The sequence below is a fragment of the Ixodes scapularis genome, unplaced genomic scaffold (genome assembly GCF_016920785.2).
Source record: "Ixodes scapularis isolate PalLabHiFi unplaced genomic scaffold, ASM1692078v2 PGA_scaffold12__126_contigs__length_90152505, whole genome shotgun sequence".
Taxonomy (NCBI): domain Eukaryota; kingdom Metazoa; phylum Arthropoda; class Arachnida; order Ixodida; family Ixodidae; genus Ixodes; species Ixodes scapularis.
The window spans coordinates 14,940,571-14,959,480 of NW_024609838.1; the positions used below are offsets into that span (position 1 = coordinate 14,940,571).

Genomic DNA, 18,910 nt, shown 5'->3' on the forward strand with positions numbered 1-18,910 from the left:
TCGCAGCGGATGGGGCCGCTCATCGACCTCCACCACAGCCAGTTCAGGTCTGTCTGCAGCGTTGCAGCAGTCCTTATTTTGCCAGCTGGCGTCCTCGCGTTCCTCCCGCTGAAGCCCCTCGCCTTTCGGAGCGGGCACAGTTTCGATTTTTCCCATGATTGCTTTATGAGAGCTGCGTGTTGGCTTTCGTTACGAGGTCGACCGCCAGGAGTTCACTGTCTGGTGATTGAGCCCCATAGGCCCGTTACCGTCTCGCGGACTGTCCACGCACACGGCCCCGCCACTCATCGGTGAAAGCAGTGGTCCCTGGGGCGACGTTCTGGCGTCTCTGGTACTGGTGCAAAACTATCGATATAGTACTATCGATAGTCGCCAAAAATTTGACTATAGATAGTAAAAAGACTATCGATTGTTAACTATCGAAAAACTATCGATAATACTATCGAAAAACTATCGATAATACTATCGATAGTCGACTATCGAAAAACTATCGATAATACTATCGATAGTCGACTGTCGGAAAGCTATCGATAGTACTATCCATAGTCGACTGTCGAAAAGCTAAAGATAGTACTATCGAGAGTCAACTATCGGAAAATTATTGTTTATCGACTATCGGGAAGCTATCGATAGCCGATTATCGTAAACATATCGATAGTACTGTCTACAGTTTACTGTCGATAGTCTTGCGACACTAGTAGTTTGCGTCGCTCCCTCTTCTTTTTCTCGCTTTATTTTATTTTTTTTATTTTTTTTTTTCCAAATGGGACATTAGCTAGCCCAAGCATTTACCATCCCAACTTTGGTTCAGCTTTCAGTGATGACGAAGACGGGAGTTTGGTCGAAGAGAGGAGAAGGGGAGGCGATGTGGCGATGCGGCAACTGTGTTCGGTCTAGTAGTGCAAAACTATCGATAGTCGCCATAAATACCTGCACCCATGGCCCCTCTATGCGATTGCCATAATTATTGTGACGGCTCCCGGGCGTGCTGTTGCCGTCCAGCAGGCGTCCCTTGTTAACCTCGCGCCGGCCGACACAAAATCCGAACCTTCTTTAAAAAAACAAATATATATATATATATATGGACATTATGGGTGGGTAGGTAATCTTTGCGATAAGTCAGCTAATTAATTAAAATCCGTTAATTAACTTTTTAATTAGTGAAAATAGACAAAGTTCCAATTAGAAACTTACTGAGCGTCATCGAAAACCACTAAATCAACTCTTTTTAGGACGACTTGAAGCTCGTGGGAAACTCGGAGGCGCACCAAAGTTTCCAAGCAGCACACATGGTCCTCCGGATATCCTCAGTATGTCCCGACGTTCCAGGGATGTCCTGTGGATGTGTATAGGACATCTGTGCTGCTAGGGTTACCACTCCTGGAGCAGGTATAAGGCTAGCGGTTGCGGAACGCGGATGATTAGATTATTATCGCGTTCCGGAACCGCTAGCCTTGTACCTGCTCCACAAGTGATAACTTTAGTGCACTACTACGCCTCTTACGCGCTCAAAGGCTTTCTTAAAATGACTGATTCAGTGTTTTTCGATGTCGCTGAGCAAGTTTTTAAGAACCATATGTCTATTTTCATTATTGATAAGTTAATTAACGAATTTTCAATAATTAGATGACTGATCGTTACGATTAGCTCCCTAAACTATATCTTCCTGGCCGTATAACTCACCTGCACAAACCGCATAAGTGTAACTTTCACGGCCTTTTTAAACTAATGTGAAACTTAAGAGAGAAAAAAAAAAAAAAAACCAAAAACTTATATACTAAGGTAAATATACATTACACCATCTGGCAGGCACATAAAAATAGTTTTGCACGAAAAAAAAAAAGAAAGAAAGAAAAATCTGTTTAACGGGCCGGTATCAGTGAAAGCTCCCCAAAACTGCACCTCAAGTACGTCAACCAAAGCGAAGGAAGCGTACCGCAGCGTGGGACGGAAGGAGCCGCAAGGCCATGGAAACCCAATTCCCGACTGACTCACTGACACAGTTTTCACACCGCCGGCGAGTCGGCGACATAAACAATCTCGACGGTCTCGACCCCGTCGGTCCGATGTCTGTCCGGGATTCTCGCCTCCCCCACACCCGACGCGAAGCCAGCACGCACAAGCAAAAACACTAACAAAACAAACAAACAGAGGAGAAAGGGAGCCTCAAAAACTCGCTATCGAAAACACAGGCGCACCCATATCTCTCGAGAAAAGCAAAACATACAGGAAACAGGGCAAACACGAAAGACTCGGAAGGGGACTGCCGTCTGTCAGCAATTTGCCGTCAAGACGCGCCGGTGGCGGCCGGCGCCCTGTCGCCAAGGGTGCATCCCACGGGGCCGCAAGAACTGGCTCCGCCAGGCGCCAGACTGACCAGGGGTGCCTTGCGCTGACGAGGAATAACAATCTCCAGACTGCCGGCGGCAACCGCCGACGAAAGTGGTGGATGCAGTCTTGCAGTCGGCGCTTCTGGCACCCCATCCCAACGAGGCACCGACGTGCTCTTCTGCAGTGGTACCAGTCTCAAGAAGGCATCGGCGTGCACTTCTGGCACAAGTCTCAACAAGGTACTGTCGCGCTCTTGTGGCACCAGTCTCAAGAAGGCATCGAGCTCTCTCGACAACGCGATGGAAGCGCTGAGGCTCCTCTGCGCCTTCTTGTTCCTGCTCCTGGTACCGGTGGATGTAGCCGATGCCCAGCCGGTGAAGACGTTTCCAGAGGCTACGGAAGACAGCGAGCGCATGGACCGGCTGGGAACCGTGCTGAAGCGGCACGTGGCGAGGTTGAGGAACACCACCAGGGCGGAACTCGTGTTCCTGGTGGACAGTTCGGCGTCCGTGGGCGCCGGGAACTTCCTGAACGAGCTTCGGTTCGTGAGGAAATTGCTGGCGGACTTCACGGTGTCGCTGGATGCGACCCGGGTGGCCCTGGTGACCTTTAGCTCCAAGAAGAGGGTGCTCCGAGAGGTGGACCACATAACCAGGCCGACGGACACCTACCACAAGTGTCTCCTGCTGAACCAGCAGCTGGCGCATGTCAAGTACGCCGGTGGGGGAACCTTCACGCTCGGTGCTGTGCTCGAAGCGCAGGTAAGTGTTCCGTTTTTATGAATATTTTTTTTTCGTTTTTGTCACAACGAGATTTGCAATTTTCGCTGAATATTTGTAGAAAAAAATTGACGGATGAAAAAAAAAAAAATGTTCGCCAAAATTATTATTATTTTTTTTATTTATTTATTTATTTATTTTTTTTTTTTTGGGGGGGGGGGGGGTAGCAGAATGTGTTTATGTGTTTGTTATGGTTCCTAGCAATTTCCTGAAACGGGAAAGCGTCACACGAAAATTGTTTGGACATGGGTGCTGCGTCAGAGGGTCGGCTAAATTGGGGGGAGGGGGGGGGGGGGGGGATTGACACCCAGAAGTCCCCCGGCTCACACCTGCACTAAATCAGTACGTTTTGGAAAGATTTGGAAGCGCGGTGCTGCGAGCTAAGGAAGTTACCACTCCTGCAGCAGGAGCAAAGCTGGATGTGCGACAAAATCTTTGCATTCCTGTTTTTGCATTGCCAGCCTCGTATGCTTTATCAGTTTACGCACGGGGAAATAACCGGGCTAAAAACAAGCCTCCGGTTGATTTGATAACTAACACACTTCTTTTCAATATTTATCTGATTTTGTATACGCCTTCCTAAATACTGGGGGCACCAGGGTGGGTTCGTATGTCAAACCGACCCTAAAAAAGCGATTTTCGTTGAGAAATTTCCAGTGTCACTCCTGTAGTAAGTAACACTCTACGTGCTTTCGGTGTCCATCGGCGCGGAAGTAAATCGGGGCATATTAATTTTACCGTATGTAAAAAAAAAAAAAAAAGGACAAGTTTGGGTTTTTGTTTTAGGGTATGAAAGGTCACCCCTCGGAAGTGTGGACTCAACGTTGGGAGGAGAAATTGAGACATTTTGATGAAGTGGCTGTATCGAATCCTGGCGGAACACAAACTTCTTTTTCGCGCCTTTGGTTCTTGGGATAGTGGAAGTGGAAAAATCAAACGTCACAAAGTAAGAGCAACAGGGGGAGCGGTGGATTCCAAATTAGAGTGCTTGCAGAATGCAGAGTAGCATATACAGTTACTAGGCTTTCCCGCAAGGCATTTTGAGACTGCTCCTCACGTGACTGAATTCGTTGAATCGCGGCGCCGCGCTCAAAAGCAGGGGGAGACAGTGACAAATGCGCCTTGCGCGCGTACACAATTGGCCCTCCTTTTCTCTCTCTATCTCCCCCCCCCCCCCCCCCCCCCCCCCAATCTCCAGTTTACAACGCACACACACACACACACGCACGCGCGCACAGACACACACACACAAGCAGGGGAACGTACGCCGGGGCGCGTGCAACGTCTACTTTCGTGCACGGCATTCGAGTCAGCTTCCTCACGTGATCGGAACCATGCAAATAGCGGCGCGGCGGCACGTGGAGAACAGACGCGCAACTCCAGGGAGTTTTCGTAGACCGCGTTTCCCCTTCTGCAAAGCCCTCCGCAACCAAGCAGCCGCTAGTGCGCCGGCGCGCCGATGGCCTTGACTGTAGAGTTCCGGCTAGCGTTAGCTGGTTGCGGAGGGCCGTTGCGGGACAGCGGAAACGATCTACGAAAACTCCCTAATGGCTCCCGTAGGGTGCCTATAGGGAGTATTCAATGGACGCCATATTTGTGGGTGCTGTTCAGAGCGCATGCTCAGGACGAGCTCACAAGGCTGCAGAGACCGACACACTTGATGGTGCGGGATGCACGTTGCAAAAGAACTGTGGAAGCTCGCCATCAGCACGCGTTCAGCAACCGCGCACACAGCTATGGCCGTCAGTGAATACCCCCTATAGGGGCTATTCACTGGACGCCCTATTTGAGGGCGATGTTTAAAGCGCACGCCCGGAACGAACTCCCATTGATATAGGCTGCATTCCTGATGGTGCGGAATGCACGTTACAAAATAACTGTGGAAGCTCGCCGCCGGCACGTGCTCAGCAGTCGCACACACAGCTATGGCCGCCAGTGAATACTCCCCATACGGAAACTCGATTCCAAATTAAAGTCCGTAGGTAAGAGCTTCCTACAAGTAGCGACATTCTTTAAAGCGCCGACTGCGTGACGGTGCAGGTTTTAGGAGCCGAATGGCGGCGCACAGCAGGGGTGGCAGGAGGTTTGAACTGAATGCCGCCATCTTGTTGCAGCGGGATGAGCTTTGTCATTTGTATTGGTTGTCGTTACTTGTAAAAGAAGTATCAAGGGACTTTATTCCAAATTATTCCACGACCGCTGTCTAAACAAATTCGAATTAGGCGCCGAAAGCTTCCCCTATTCTTTCAAACGCTTTCACTATTTGTTTTGTACACTAGTATTTCAAATAGTGTTCTAGGTTGCAAACATTGGAATGCGCAATTTCTAAGTTGGTAAACTATTTTGAATTTTCAATAAATATTCATATAAGCCCAGCCAAAGCGTATGTAAGGGTGCACCACCCTTTCCAGCCACCTCAAAATAAACGAGTCACAACAAAAATGAATCAGACCTCGGACTTCACAGTTTAGAAGTTGAAATTTTAGGCTGTGCGGACTGTCTACGCGTCATTATGACGAGATGTGACGGATTTCGCCAATGAAAGTATTTGTTAGTGATGATTTATGTATAATACAAGCTTCTTTGTGAGCTAAGAAAACATACATTTGTCGAGGTGCACCATGTAGAATATGTTCGTGTCGATGCACGACGTGCGCGGACTATCCAAGCAATAGTCCAACGAGACCAGACATGCGTCTGTTCCCGTGATCATGCGTCCCTTTCAAAAGCAGGATCAGGTGATGAAAGGGGGTGGTTGATTGGTCCAGCGAGTGTGTATAGCTCCCACCGCATTGTCAGCTTCACCACCTGACCAAAAGAGAACGTTCTTTCCCAGGACATCCTAAAGTCGGCACGCGAAGACGCGGTCAAGGTGGTGTTCCTGGTGACTGACGGCTACTCGAACGGCGGGGACCCCCGGCCTGCGGCGCAGGAACTCCGCGACGCCGGCGCCCTCGTGTACACGTTCGGCGTGAGGAACGGCAACGTGCGCGAACTCCGAGACATGGCGTCGCTGCCGGCCGACGAGCATTGCTACATCCTCAACAGCTTCGAGGAGTTCGAGGCCCTCGCCAGGAGGGCGCTACATGAAGGTTCGCCATCTACAGTCACTGTCTCGCTGACAGAAATTGCTGCACTGACAGGATGAAAAGGACAAGGCGTCTCCTGCCCTCACTCGCGTTGCCTTCCGCCATGCACTAGCTGCGCGTGCGCGCCCGACGCCACCGGCAGGATGACAGCGCCAAAGAGGTGTTTCAGTTTTCCAGCCTCATTCGCGAGCTCCTTCGATAATGGTCTCGTGACCTTTGTGCGTGCACGCGCAGCTAAAGCACAGCCGAGGGCAACGAGTACGTGCTGGAGGTAGGGCATTAAAAACAAAGACGCCCTGTCGTTCCCACCGTCTACATCTTATATCAACGGAAAAGAGCTGACGCACCATATCTAACATTTCGAAAATAAAGTTTCCAACAACACAAAGCCACCTTTTTCTGCAGTGCACGACCGCACTGCGGGAAAGCGCACTTAACGAACCTAAAGGCTAGCGCTGATGCCTTCTCCGTTCGTCCTCCTTTCCCAAATCGTCTCCCCAATTCATCCCTCTTTCCCCATCAAGTGCCAACGGTCCCTTTGCATTCGTGTTTGATCCCTTGCAGACATGCACGTTGGCCCGCACCAGAACCTCAATTCTTCGGATTGCGACGGACTCTGCAAGGAAGGGTCTGAATGCTGCCACTTGGGGGCCCAGTGCACCTGCGGCATCTACTCTGGCCAGTACTCGTGCCTCTGCCCCAAGGGGCACTACGGTTCGGGCATGCGTGGAGAGTGCCACCGTAAGTTTCCATGGCCTACGATTTTAGCTGTGTGTAATATCTGACTTCTAGTAACTGTGTTAGTGATTTATTACATGTGCTAGCCATACTAAACATATTAATCGCAAGAGACAGGCGAGGACATAAAGAAGACAAGCGTTTTCTCTCTTCATGCCCTCGTGTTTCTTGCGCTTTATATATTAATATGTTGAACCAACTAGCCCACCTTACTATTTTAGTACTGTGGGTGCAGCATGTCCCCAGGGAACTTATCAGCCCAGTGTCTCCAGTGGGGACAAGGGAATCTGCCTGCCGTGTCCCCACGCACACCAGAACTCTCCACCAGGAAGCACAAGCGTGATGCAGTGCCACTGCAGACGGGGGTACAGTGCCGAAGGTCACAGCTGCAGGGGTGAGCTCGGATGTCCCTTGTGCTTCCTTCTACCACAATGCACTTGATTACTGAGCTCGCCCATTTATACATGCAAACTCAAGCTAATAGCCCTACTTCACATTACACTGGCAGAAGTAGTACATCTACTTCACCTATCAGTTTTTGCAGCTGTCACATAAAACAACGAAAAGTGATTTCGTCGGTTGTAAAAGGGATAAGAAGCTCCACAGCAAATTTCATCCAGGCATGGGCTTCTGATCATTGGGTTATGTGGGCAGGCTTGTTAGGTTGGTGCAATCAGTGGCATAGCCAGAAAGTTTTTTAAGGGGGTGGGGGGGGGGGGGGGGGGGGGGGGGGGGGAGGTGGGTGGGTGGGTGAGGTGGTTGGGATATCCATGACTTATGACTTGTGGTGTGGAGGGGGAGGTTGAAACGCATGTGATATGGTCGGCTGGGTTGGGTTTCGGGGAGGGAGGGGGGAGATGCTGAAAGTCTCCTTCCTGGAAATGCCATGGGGGATGATAGAGCTTTTTTGACAAGCAGAAGCAAATCTAAAAGAACAGCTGTAAATTTTCGAAGAGAACTGTTGTAGGATTCAATATAGGAAGACAAATATTGTAAAGATAAGCTCAAATATTTTGCTGCAGTTTGTACCATTTTAGATTTAAGCTTTCATTTGATGGATTTATACCTCACTCGTCTGCATCATCAAAGTAAACAGGAAGACAAAAGTTTAGATTCTTGCAGGTCTTCCAAAATATTGTGAAGTGTGCCAAAATTCCATATTCAGGAAAAAATAAATAGATTTCAGTATACTTTTATTTCATTATCACGGTTACTCTTATTTGCTGCCATATAAAGTTTTCATAAATAATGCCTCGAATAGGCTTATTCATCCCTAAGACTCCCATTGAAGAAGTGAATGAATTTCAGTGATAGACCGAAAGATAATTACCCACTCCTCAAAGTATAGAACAATGCTCAATCTCCGGCTTCAGTTGTTCACTGCCAGAAGCTCCGCCCACCCACCAATGGCTACCTGGTGAACTCGGACTGTGGAGTCGTGTTCAACGCCGCCTGTGGTTTCCGCTGCAACCCTGGCTACCGCCTCATCGGCAACAGCATTCGCGTCTGCCAGCAGAGTGGGAGTTGGTCAGGCAGCGACCCTGTCTGCGAAAGTAAGCGCTTTTAAATTACCACATTTTCTTTACAAGTAATATGGGGAAATGACACAAGGACAAGAGAGTAGACAAGACAAGTGCCACTCTCCTGTCCTTATCTCAGTGATGTGATTGCTGCGCCAATAGCGCCAAACTGCGCCAAGGGGCTAACCCTGATACATCCTGCTACATTTTGCCGAAAAATGGGTAATCTGCGCCAAGGCTGCGCCAAAGGACGAATTTCGGTCGCCTTTCAAAACCGAAACTAAACTGAATACCGTAATTGAGCATGTCTGAGCTAGCTGGCGCAAGCGGCCGCCCGACACAAAGTACTTTGCATCAATCGTCCATCCGGTCTTGCATGGTTTTTCTCGCCGTTTCTCGTTTTGCGCCCTAGTCGTCTCGTGGGTCTCGTCTCGCGTCTTTAAAATTTTTACAACGATAGATGCAAGCGCTGATGCAAGCGTGTGCGGACGCATCGACGCTAGCGCGCTAGCGTGCCGGGAGCAGCCATGGCGTAGGGAGGCACTCACTTGATCAAATGACGTTTTAGCGAATGCTTACGTTTCATCGAACGACACTTTAGCGAATTGTCGGACGCCGCAAAGCGGCGTTTTGGGGTGGGCCAAGTGGGTTCACATTTTTGCAATGAGCCGCCGCAGGCCGTCGGCGCAAAGCGTCGTAAGCGCAGCGCGCGGCGGCGGCGGAAAGGGAGGGGGGGGGGGGGGGGGGGGGGGGGGGATGGGGGATTAACGCGCGTTTTTGTTTTTCTCTAAAACGTCGATTCGCTCAATTATTGCTCTCCGCTAAAACGTCATTCGCTCATGTGATATAGACTCAAAGCAGTGGTTGTCGGAAAACTATATTTGGTCCCTGCCTACCAGTCACCGTGGTTGCATGACGTCGGGTGTTGCCTTGCCCACGTCGCTGCGGATATGGCGCTTTTTAAACTGAAACGTAAGGACCTCCGCAAGGTCATCAACATTCCTGTTATTGTTTAAATTACGCTACTACAAAAATCCTTCTTTAACTCAGACTGCTGTGTCGAAGTATTGATTACCTAGGTTTCTCTCGGTGGGCTTTCTTTCGAGAGGGACCCGAGTACGTAAAAAAATCTGCCGCAAAAGAAAGTTGGTGACGAGAAGTGAGCTAAAGCAAAGAAGGCAATGTCTGCACGCTGAACCCGCACAACGCGTTTGTTTGTCTCAAGTTCAGTCGTTGCACAAAGCGCTTCAACTTTTTGACCCTGGCTCGCCATGTCTTGCATCGACGCGCTCAGGCTCTTTTTTTTTTTCTCGGTGTATTTAGCTTGTATCTCGTCTGCAGGCCTGGCAAGCACGCGCTGCTGGACAGTTACATTTTGCATACAGTTTTGGGAACCAGTTGGCGGGGAGCGGAGAGGCATGGTTTCGGTTTCGATTGAACAGCCGTCTCCGCTCGCGCGACGAAGCACATGCAACTGCAAGTTGCCGAAGTTGCCCTCACGTGCATGCGAATATTATTGCACGAGAGAGGCACCAGCCGGGTCGCTTGCAATCCATTGCTTTACGTTTGCTTATTTTAACGAAAATCTGGCACGTCGGGAACAGTAAAATGTTGGCAAGCGGTTTTACGGAATTGCTTGGCAACGCCTGCAGCGGGATGTCTCAATGTCTCTTTGGAGACATTGAAATTGGACATTCATTACTTGTCGAAGGCAAAGCGAGGCTTGCAGCAGCCTTGCAGAAAGTTTCGAAAAGCGAAACGAAAAGCACCCGCTAATCGTAATGCAACTTTTTCTTGTGTACAGTTCCGCTTTGCACTGCAGTAGTTAGGTGTTTGATCAGTTGGAGACTGCTTCGCTCTATTATATTATATAACTAGTAAAACCTAATGCTGTGATATTTTCTGCTAAGCTGGTCATTTTCAAATAAATTTTAATATGTGCAGTTTGGCTCTTATTTATTGATAGCGGGTACGTACATATGTTTATCATTTAACTGAAGCTTTGCAAAATGTGTCATGTCATTGGCATTTCAGTTAACATGTTGAAAGACTCCGAGCTGGTCTAACTTGACCATAATTTGTTTATTGCGGCGAGCAAAGTGCCCTTCACCTGTCCAGCACTTAAAAGAAATATTTATATTTTTCTAAGAATATCTGCTCCAAAAGCCATCTTTTGCTGCTCCAAAACACCGATTTGGCTGCTCTAAAACAATGTTTTGGCTGCTCCAAAGGCCAATTTTGCTGCTCCAAAACACTGTTTTGTCTGCTCCGAAAGGTGCTCCAGAACGGCTTAGGCCAATCACATCACTGTTATCTCATTTGTGCTATATTATTTGAACCTAAATATGCACCAAGTACTTTACTGGATTATCCTTATGATTTAGACAGCGCCATTTGTCTTCAAAATGTGGACACATGCTTTTGTTAATTGATGGTTTTCATCAAAGGGCCATAAGTTATTCTATGTTCACGCCAGAGAAATACTGGGCATCTACTGCTGCGAAACATGGGGAAGGCTGGGAGTTCAAGATCTTAGCCTTTGACCGAATGCACTTAGCATGCTGAATCAGTGCATTCCAAGCTTTGACCTAATGCTTGTAGCCTTTACTCTGCTTCATGTAGAACAACATTGAAAAAATAGCGGTTAAGCAGAGGACATAGGCGCTCAGAAGGCTAGCATTGTGCATGCATACCTATGTAAAGCATGGTGTTCACAGCAGAGCTCAAACACTGCATCGTGCCATGTAATTGCAATATGAATCTAAGCTACCAGATCAAGTACAATGAAATATTACACCAAAATGGGCTTTTGCAGTTAATTGTTCTGAATTACAGAACTTCTAAACGTGAAATAACAAGAAAATGCTGCTCATGCGAAAATACAAGGGCAAGACACCAAAGGTACCAAAACATTTACGTGACCACTCAGTGGATGACTAAGCAAATTAAGATGATGACTCAGCACATTGGGAAAGATGACTCAGCACATTAAGAAGGATATGACTCAGTACATTAAGAGGGATGACTCAGCGAGTAAATCATGTGTGTCTTTAATGCATAGGCAATTGGGCTTTCACCTTCTCAGGGATATCATAAGAGACCCTGGGAATTTTTAGATTGCCAACTATTTTGAGCAGGGGCGGATTTTTGGGTCAGGCTTCGGAAGGGGGATTGACGGAGGGGGGGTCAGGTGCTTTGCAAAGAGATGTCACAACACAAACAAATTTAATGTTTCTGACGGATGTGACATCATAGGCAGAGGGGATTGCCATTTCACAAAGAATGAGGGTCTTTCTGCAAAAGAAAAAAAAACAAATATATGCCCCATTTTCAGTAAAAAAAAAAAATTTGACCTTGGGGTCTCAAAGGGGAAAGGAGGTCGCCCCTCTTAAATTCCCCAATGATTTTGAGTTCCAGTAAGTTTCTGAATCACCTAGAGACCAGCACATTTCATCCAAGAAAGCAAAACCACCAGTTTTTGTGTAAAACATTGTGCAGAAAAGAAGTGCCAGACCCTTGGAACACCCTTTCACGGCTCCATAAAATGTTCCACGGAGGCGTTTGACTTTGAGACCGTCTGCGAATTCGAGTGCCAGAGGGGATACGTCCTGATTGGCTCCCGCAAGCGCAGCTGCCTCTCCATCGCCCTGTGGGATGGACTTCCGACTCTGTGCAGGCGTGAGTTGCTTCCTTTTATGACCCTTTGCAGTTTTATTCTTATGCAAATTACAATAGCAATGTGACATTGCTATGTGGAAAATCAGTATAGCATATGAGAGTGAGTGAACAAAAACAAATAAATCGGTGCAATCACTCTCTTGCCTAGCAGCATCAGGTGAAGAGGTATACGTCACAAGAGATATAGTGAGAGAACCATTGACAGTATGCTTGCGATAATTGAAAGTCGGGTATTTCATACTTCTGGTTAATTCAAGCAAAGTTAAAAATTTTGGTTGTTCCGCTGTTTTTAATGTATTAAGCCAATTAATTCAAACGGCAGTTTCATGTTATACTTTTTGTTTTCGCGGCCCCATTGAGCACACTTCTTACTGAGTACCGGTGCACTGTGGAGAAGCAATACCCTCGGAGCTTTCTTCCGCGGGTGTTGCTTCTCCATGGTGCACCGGTACTCGGTAAGAAGCGCGTTCAACGGGAGTGATTGTCCACAATAGACTTTTTTTGCTGAATGAACAAACTTAATTTTGTTTTGAAGTGTTATATCCTGCCTAAACAGTCCATGATAGACAACATTTTTTTAGGAATGAATAATCCTATCTCATACATTTTACCAATGTTTCATGCGTGGCATATCTGCGTATGAATAGTAGGCCTTTGTTGTCGGAAATCGTCAAATGTCGGCTTTGTATGTGCCCTAGTAGCACCGAATGTTGCCACAATGTTACTGGAATGTGGTCCGCCAACGTTGTGTATACGTGGCTAATGTCCGCAAAATGTCATGTCGCTGGAACGTTATCTGAAAACATTCCCGTAACATCACAGTAAACATTTGTGCTATGTTATGCCCTCAACATTTGTGCTATGTTATGCCCTCAACATTTGTGCTATGTTTTGCCCTCAACATTTGTGCTATGTTATGCCCTCAACATTTGTGCTATGTTATGCCCTCAACATTAGTGGAACATAATTTATTAACATTGTTTATATATTTCCAATGACCACACAGCAAACATTTGTGGTATGTTTTGTCCTCAACATTCGTGTAACATTAACTTGGTGTCTCAAGTAGCAGCCAGGCTCTTTAAATCAACCGCGAAATTTGGTTTCTTAACCTATTGCGCTAGGAGTTTTTGCAGCGTTGCCCACAGGCGGTGCATTTTTTTTTATTATAAAAATTGCAAAGAGCGAACTTACCTGAGGAAAAAGTAAAGAAAGAAAAAGGGTTAACTCCTTTGGAAATTCAGCGAAGGCACCAGTCTTCAAACAATAGGGCGCCCTATTTTTGAAGACCGTTGGCTTCGCTGCATTTCCATAGCAGTTAAGCCTTTTTCTTTCTTTATTTTTTCCTCAGTTAGTTCGCTCTTTGCAATTTTTATAGAAAAAAATACACCACCTGTGGGCAACGGTGCACGAAATCCTAGCGCGACAGGTTAAGAAACCGAATTTTGTGGTCGATTTAAAGAGATTGGCCACTATTTGAGACACCCAATATATTGCCAATTGACCACTACTTTTCTACATGAGCTACATTATAAAAAAATCAATTTACCCACAACAAGGACAGCTAAAAACGGACAAGCACATATACATAGCCGCAGTGTGCTAGCTTCGTTTCTATCTTTCCTCGTCTCGGGCAAATTAGTCGCAGACTAGCTCTCTCGGCGATTTCACCCCACCTTCGCCTGTGTGAAAGTCGTTCATCAAATAGCACTGCTGCTGAACCGCTCTAAGAAGTTATTCACTTCACTTGAGAAAACGTGAATACTCTTTTCTGTAATCTGCTTTCAATCATGTCGATCTATCCCAGTTTTATTTCGAGGTAATAGCTTTTATAAAAAGCTCCACTTTTTTAAAACTTTTTTTAGCCAATCAAAATGTTTAACTTTCAGATGTTTGTCACTCCAATGTTTTTGCACAAGAATTTTCTGAGCAGAGAAGTCACTAAAAAAGACATTTAGCCTAATTGTGAAGTAAACTTTGTGAGGGAAAGAAAAAATCTTTCTTACGTGGCAGAGAAATAAAGAACTTCTGATGATCTTAAAGGACAAACATTGATTTTAATTCCCAAAATAATTAGCACTTATAACCAACAAAGGCTAGACACATTTAGCTAATGAATGGGTATATTGAAGATAAAATGTTTGTCCCAAGTTGCCTTAATACCCAAGTTGACACCTTAGTAACTGTTGAGCACAGCACTTGTTGACAACATGTCGGTTACCAGAAATGTAGCCTGTAATATATATGCCTCACGGAACTCCAAAGCCAAATTTAGCAGCTATACTCCATTTCACCTTCAGTTGAAGCGCAGCATACACTACGAGCCATCCCAGTCAATTTAGCGTCAAGTCTGATGCGACTTTGAACTCTGCCTCCCGTTCCACACAACTGGAAAGTCATGTGATACTCTTCCGGCGCTGGATCAGCTGGGATGGCCCATACCGTTCACTTTGCTTTAACTTAAAGTGAAACGGAGCATAGTGGAGACAGCACTGTAACTATTCAGACTCAATATTTCGAAATTAATTAGTGTTGATTTTCATTTCTTTTATATTAAACTTTCACAACCCACAAAAGTAAAAGGTTTCATGGATTACCAGTATCCCCAACCATTGGGCAATTGATTTGCATGATAACTTCTACAATTTTTTCTCCAACTGCAAGATTTTGAATTATTTTGGAGTGGATTATGTACTCTCTACAGCAGAAGACTGACTAATAGAACATGCATATCACAAGATGCATCCCCCCCCCCCCCCCCCCCCAGACACTATAATTTCAGCAATATTTTCACTTTGTGACACAATTTAAAGCAGTCCTCCACTCTACTTTTCTCTCTCGCATCTGCTCGTGGCAAGCAGAGAAGGAAGCAGGGGTTGCTGGGAAAAGTATGCACATCCGTCTCCATCACTTCCTTCCAGCCAATAGGAAGTTACAAAAAGAAAGCTATCTCCTTGAAATAGCAACCACTTTTCAGGCAACCATGTAAAATCAGTCTTGCCAAAATGAGTCTTGCACCCTAAATAGTTATACTTTATTTTTTTTTTTCAAGGAAAATGCATTTTATGACATGGGTGTCCTATCCATGTCATTCTACCTTGTTCTAACTTTTTTAGTGGCCCTCTAAGAGGCACCTGTCACTGACCATAAAGTAGGACGCTTAGAGGAATCCAAAAGATTTGTTGAGATAGGGTTTATTTTCATAAATCTTCCAAGTTTTACATTGCACTCAGTAGAAGCTGTAAGCTCAGCCAACTTGATTAAAATAAACTGTGAGAAAACATCACGAAAAAGGTTGCAGCGACAGGACCAGACATATACTGCGGAAACATTTGCAGATTCACTAAGAAACATACTCAACTTCTCAAAAAGTATAATGAGTGGTAACAACCAAGCTTAAGTTAGCAGAAGAAACATGTAGTTTGAAAGTAACTTTGAGTTAAATAAAATTGACTAGATATATAAGCAAAGGTGTGTTACAAACGGATCATTCTTGCATCCGTAGGGCAACTGCAAGAGGAAAAAAAAAGTAATTACACAGACGAAAATTATAACAAAAATGTTTACATCCTATTCATAGGCAGTATCGACGTTTACCAGGAATAGGTGTGACAGCTACTCGCTTAGTTCTATATACACAGATATTAGATTGTGAAAATAGTGGTAAATAAGTTCAATAAAAAAAACCACTAGAGTAACCTGCCACTGATGTTACCATATCTGTTGCTGCTCATAGTTATCATAAAACAAACATATGCCATATTAATGAACAGAGAAGGAAGAGGAACAGTTACATAAAACTAGAGGGCACACAGTCCCTTATCGCCATCTTGAGCGCAGTGTCACCCTTTCTCTACACCAAGTGTCATTATTAGCTGTAGATTACTCCCAGAAGTCAAAAACTTATTTTCGGAAACCTCAATGAGACAGGCAAATGTCCTGCTTGTCCTCTGTCAATAACATAAACGTCATAATTATTGTGATCAATAAATTACATGGGTCCCCACCCCCTAACCTAAAAAAAGCTGTGCACATGGCAGGCTTCATGTTGCTTGGTAATGACATTAACGAGATAAACACTCACTTTTCTCAGTACTGTTTCTAAAGTGCAGTCAAAGTCAGCGAAACAAACTGACATATTAAGGAACATAATTTCCACATCAAAGGTTACTCAATGTTTGGAAAGTAGTTATAAAAGGGAAATTCAGAGTGAAAGAAGCTGACTATAAACATAATAAGAGTAAAAAAAGTGCTTGCCTCTTTCTACAAAGTCACCTCTAGGCAAAAGCAGTGCCCTCCTGCAAAAAGCATATTAAAGAGTAAAGCTATACAGGGTGTTTCTTTAATTCTTTACAAAATTGCAAAAAAAAAAAAAAAAAAAAAAGCTGATAGCTACGTGGATTCGCCTTCAGTGTATGTTTGTGGGGCTTGGAGGGCATTCTATGAAGGGATAAATGTCACAGTATGTTGGCTAACAAAATTCTGTTAATTAACTTTTTCATAAACGGTTTAATGGGCCACGTTGCAATTGCAGTTTTAAAGGGAGCCATTAGTAAAGGCTAACCCAATTTATACAGTTGGCAAAAAAAAAAAAAAAACCATTAAGATATTTATTGTTGAAATTTTGCCTTTCTTCGCTTGATTAAAAACCGCGTGCTGAAAACCGCGCCTGGTTAGGATTCGTAGAATAGTGGGGGATTTGTTTCTGGTTCATCGTCACTATCTCTACAACGTGCCTTTCATAGACGCGCCGGCGTCACTCTTCTGAGATTGTGACAGATGGACAGAAGTGGCTATGTCACTCTTCTACCAAGCATAATCAGGTGCGCGTTTTGAATCAAGCGAAGAACGGCATAATTTTAACGACGAGCATGACAAAGCTCATTGTCTTTTCGCAAATTACCTCCATTGGGATGGGCTTTATTGATTGCTTCCTTTAAAACTGCAATTGCAACATGGCCAATTAAGCCATCAAATAAAAAGTTAATTATCAGTTTTTGTTAATTAGTGAACATACTTTGACATTTATCTCCTCACCTAATGTACGCCGAGCCCCAGAAACATACAGTGAAGCGGCATTCACGTAGCTATCAGCTCTTATTTTTAAAAGATTTTGTAAAAAAATAAGAAAAAAACATTCTGTATGCTCAAATCTTAAAAGCTTGCAAAAAAAAAAAAAAAAAAAAATGGGTTGTGGATATTTAGACAGCGTGATGTTGATCAGCAATTCAAATGATGCGCATACGTCTACGCTATGGATGAGATATTTAGCCAGTGCAGTACAACTGGTAGTCTGGGTCATTCAAGGAAATATCATCGTCTCCTTCGGAAGTAAATTCGGAGCCTCGTTGACTTTGGACTTCAATCAAACTTTCTGTTGCCTCGGCTTCTGCCGCCACCGGAAGAGCGCAAACATCTTCATCTGTGCTAGAGTCCACAGGATCTATCAGGGAAACGTCATCGTCTTCGTTTGAAGTAACTTCGGAGCCTTGTTGACTTCTGACCTCAATCAAGCTTTCGGTTGCCTCACCTTCTGTCGTCACCGGAGGAGCGCAAACGTCTTCATCGGTGCTGGAGTCCACGGGATCTTCTTTGCGGTACCTTTCTAGTTCCTTCTGAGCGTTTTGCGCGATTCTTCTTTTCTGGCGATCGGACAACTCCGACAGCGAACGCTTAACGCGCTCCATTCTACACAATAACAAGTAACAAAATACCACGTACCTTGTTTTGTGTTATTTGCAGGGAGAACGGCGATTGAACGATAGCGCTTTCAAAAGCCTCGGCCTTGCGCGGGAACACTAACGGCTGCGCAAACGAAAGAGAAGTGCTACTTCTGGCTATGGCTAGAGACGAAAGGCCTAGAGCCCGATAGAGTCCAGAATGGCCCCGCTTTCGATCATTTTATTAATGAACAAAATAAATAATTTTATTGTATATAGTACCAAATAACACGTATAATTTTTTTAATTATAAAATTGTTTTTAATCACTTTAGCACTTTAGTCGATAATAAAGTTTGGTTGTGTTGGTGAACATTGGTCGACGTCGCTAGGTGACGCAAGCTACCGCTCGTTACTACTCGTTACAAAGGGTATTTATCTATCCATCCAGGCAGCGTACTCAAAATGGCAGCCGTGTTTTCCCGTTCTTCCTAAGCGTTTTTCCAAGCGTTTTTCCGATGACACCGATTGAGAGCAGACGAAGTGATCCGCGTACAAGCTTTTCATCATCAGAAGTTTAAAAACTATGGTTTACGAGTGCTACATCTGTGCATACTCTTTGATAGGCGCTTCAGATGTGTGAGTTCATATCGCGGGTGACGAAACTGTTGAACGGAAGCTCTACGAGCGCTCTACACGGCCCTCGTACTTCCCATTTTGGACTGGAGTATTGCTCGGCGACCTGGTCCCCGCCCCAGCAGCACCTCTGGGAACGGCTCGAAAGTGTGCAGCGCCGTGCGACACGGATCATCTGTGGCACAGCGGACGGCTCGTACGATGCACGCCTGGTGTGGGTGCCCTTGGTCGGCGACCCCCCACGAGAGGCGACGGGCCTCACGGATGCGCGCACTGTGCCGGATGCTCGATGGACCGCTTTCCGGGATCTCGTTGTACTCCGCAGTGCGGACAAGCAAAAGAACTGGGCAGCCTGAGCCTCTCCGTGGGAGGACCACCCGCCACTGCTACCTCTTCTCTCGCCAACTGGCTTTGAGCTCGTGACGACCAGTGACTTGCACCATTATTTTTCTTGTTGCTGTGTGTGCTTGTTTTGTTTTA

The 18,910-nt window shown here is 45.6% G+C and overlaps 1 protein-coding gene across 1 annotated transcript in view; it reads left to right on the forward strand.

Annotated features, from left to right (window-relative positions):
- Positions 1-2,370: 2,370 nt before the first annotated feature.
- The window catches only part of LOC8034986 (sushi, von Willebrand factor type A, EGF and pentraxin domain-containing protein 1), a 50,502-nt gene continuing 33,962 nt past the window's right edge, over positions 2,371-18,910 (forward strand). Inside the window, exons 1-6 of the mRNA XM_042289437.1 lie at positions 2,371-3,092; positions 5,947-6,202; positions 6,764-6,940; positions 7,173-7,331; positions 8,311-8,490; positions 11,956-12,135. Coding sequence (XP_042145371.1) covers positions 2,631-3,092; positions 5,947-6,202; positions 6,764-6,940; positions 7,173-7,331; positions 8,311-8,490; positions 11,956-12,135 — 1,414 coding nt within the window. The 5' untranslated portion in view covers positions 2,371-2,630. The remainder of the gene's footprint in view (positions 3,093-5,946; positions 6,203-6,763; positions 6,941-7,172; positions 7,332-8,310; positions 8,491-11,955; positions 12,136-18,910) is intronic.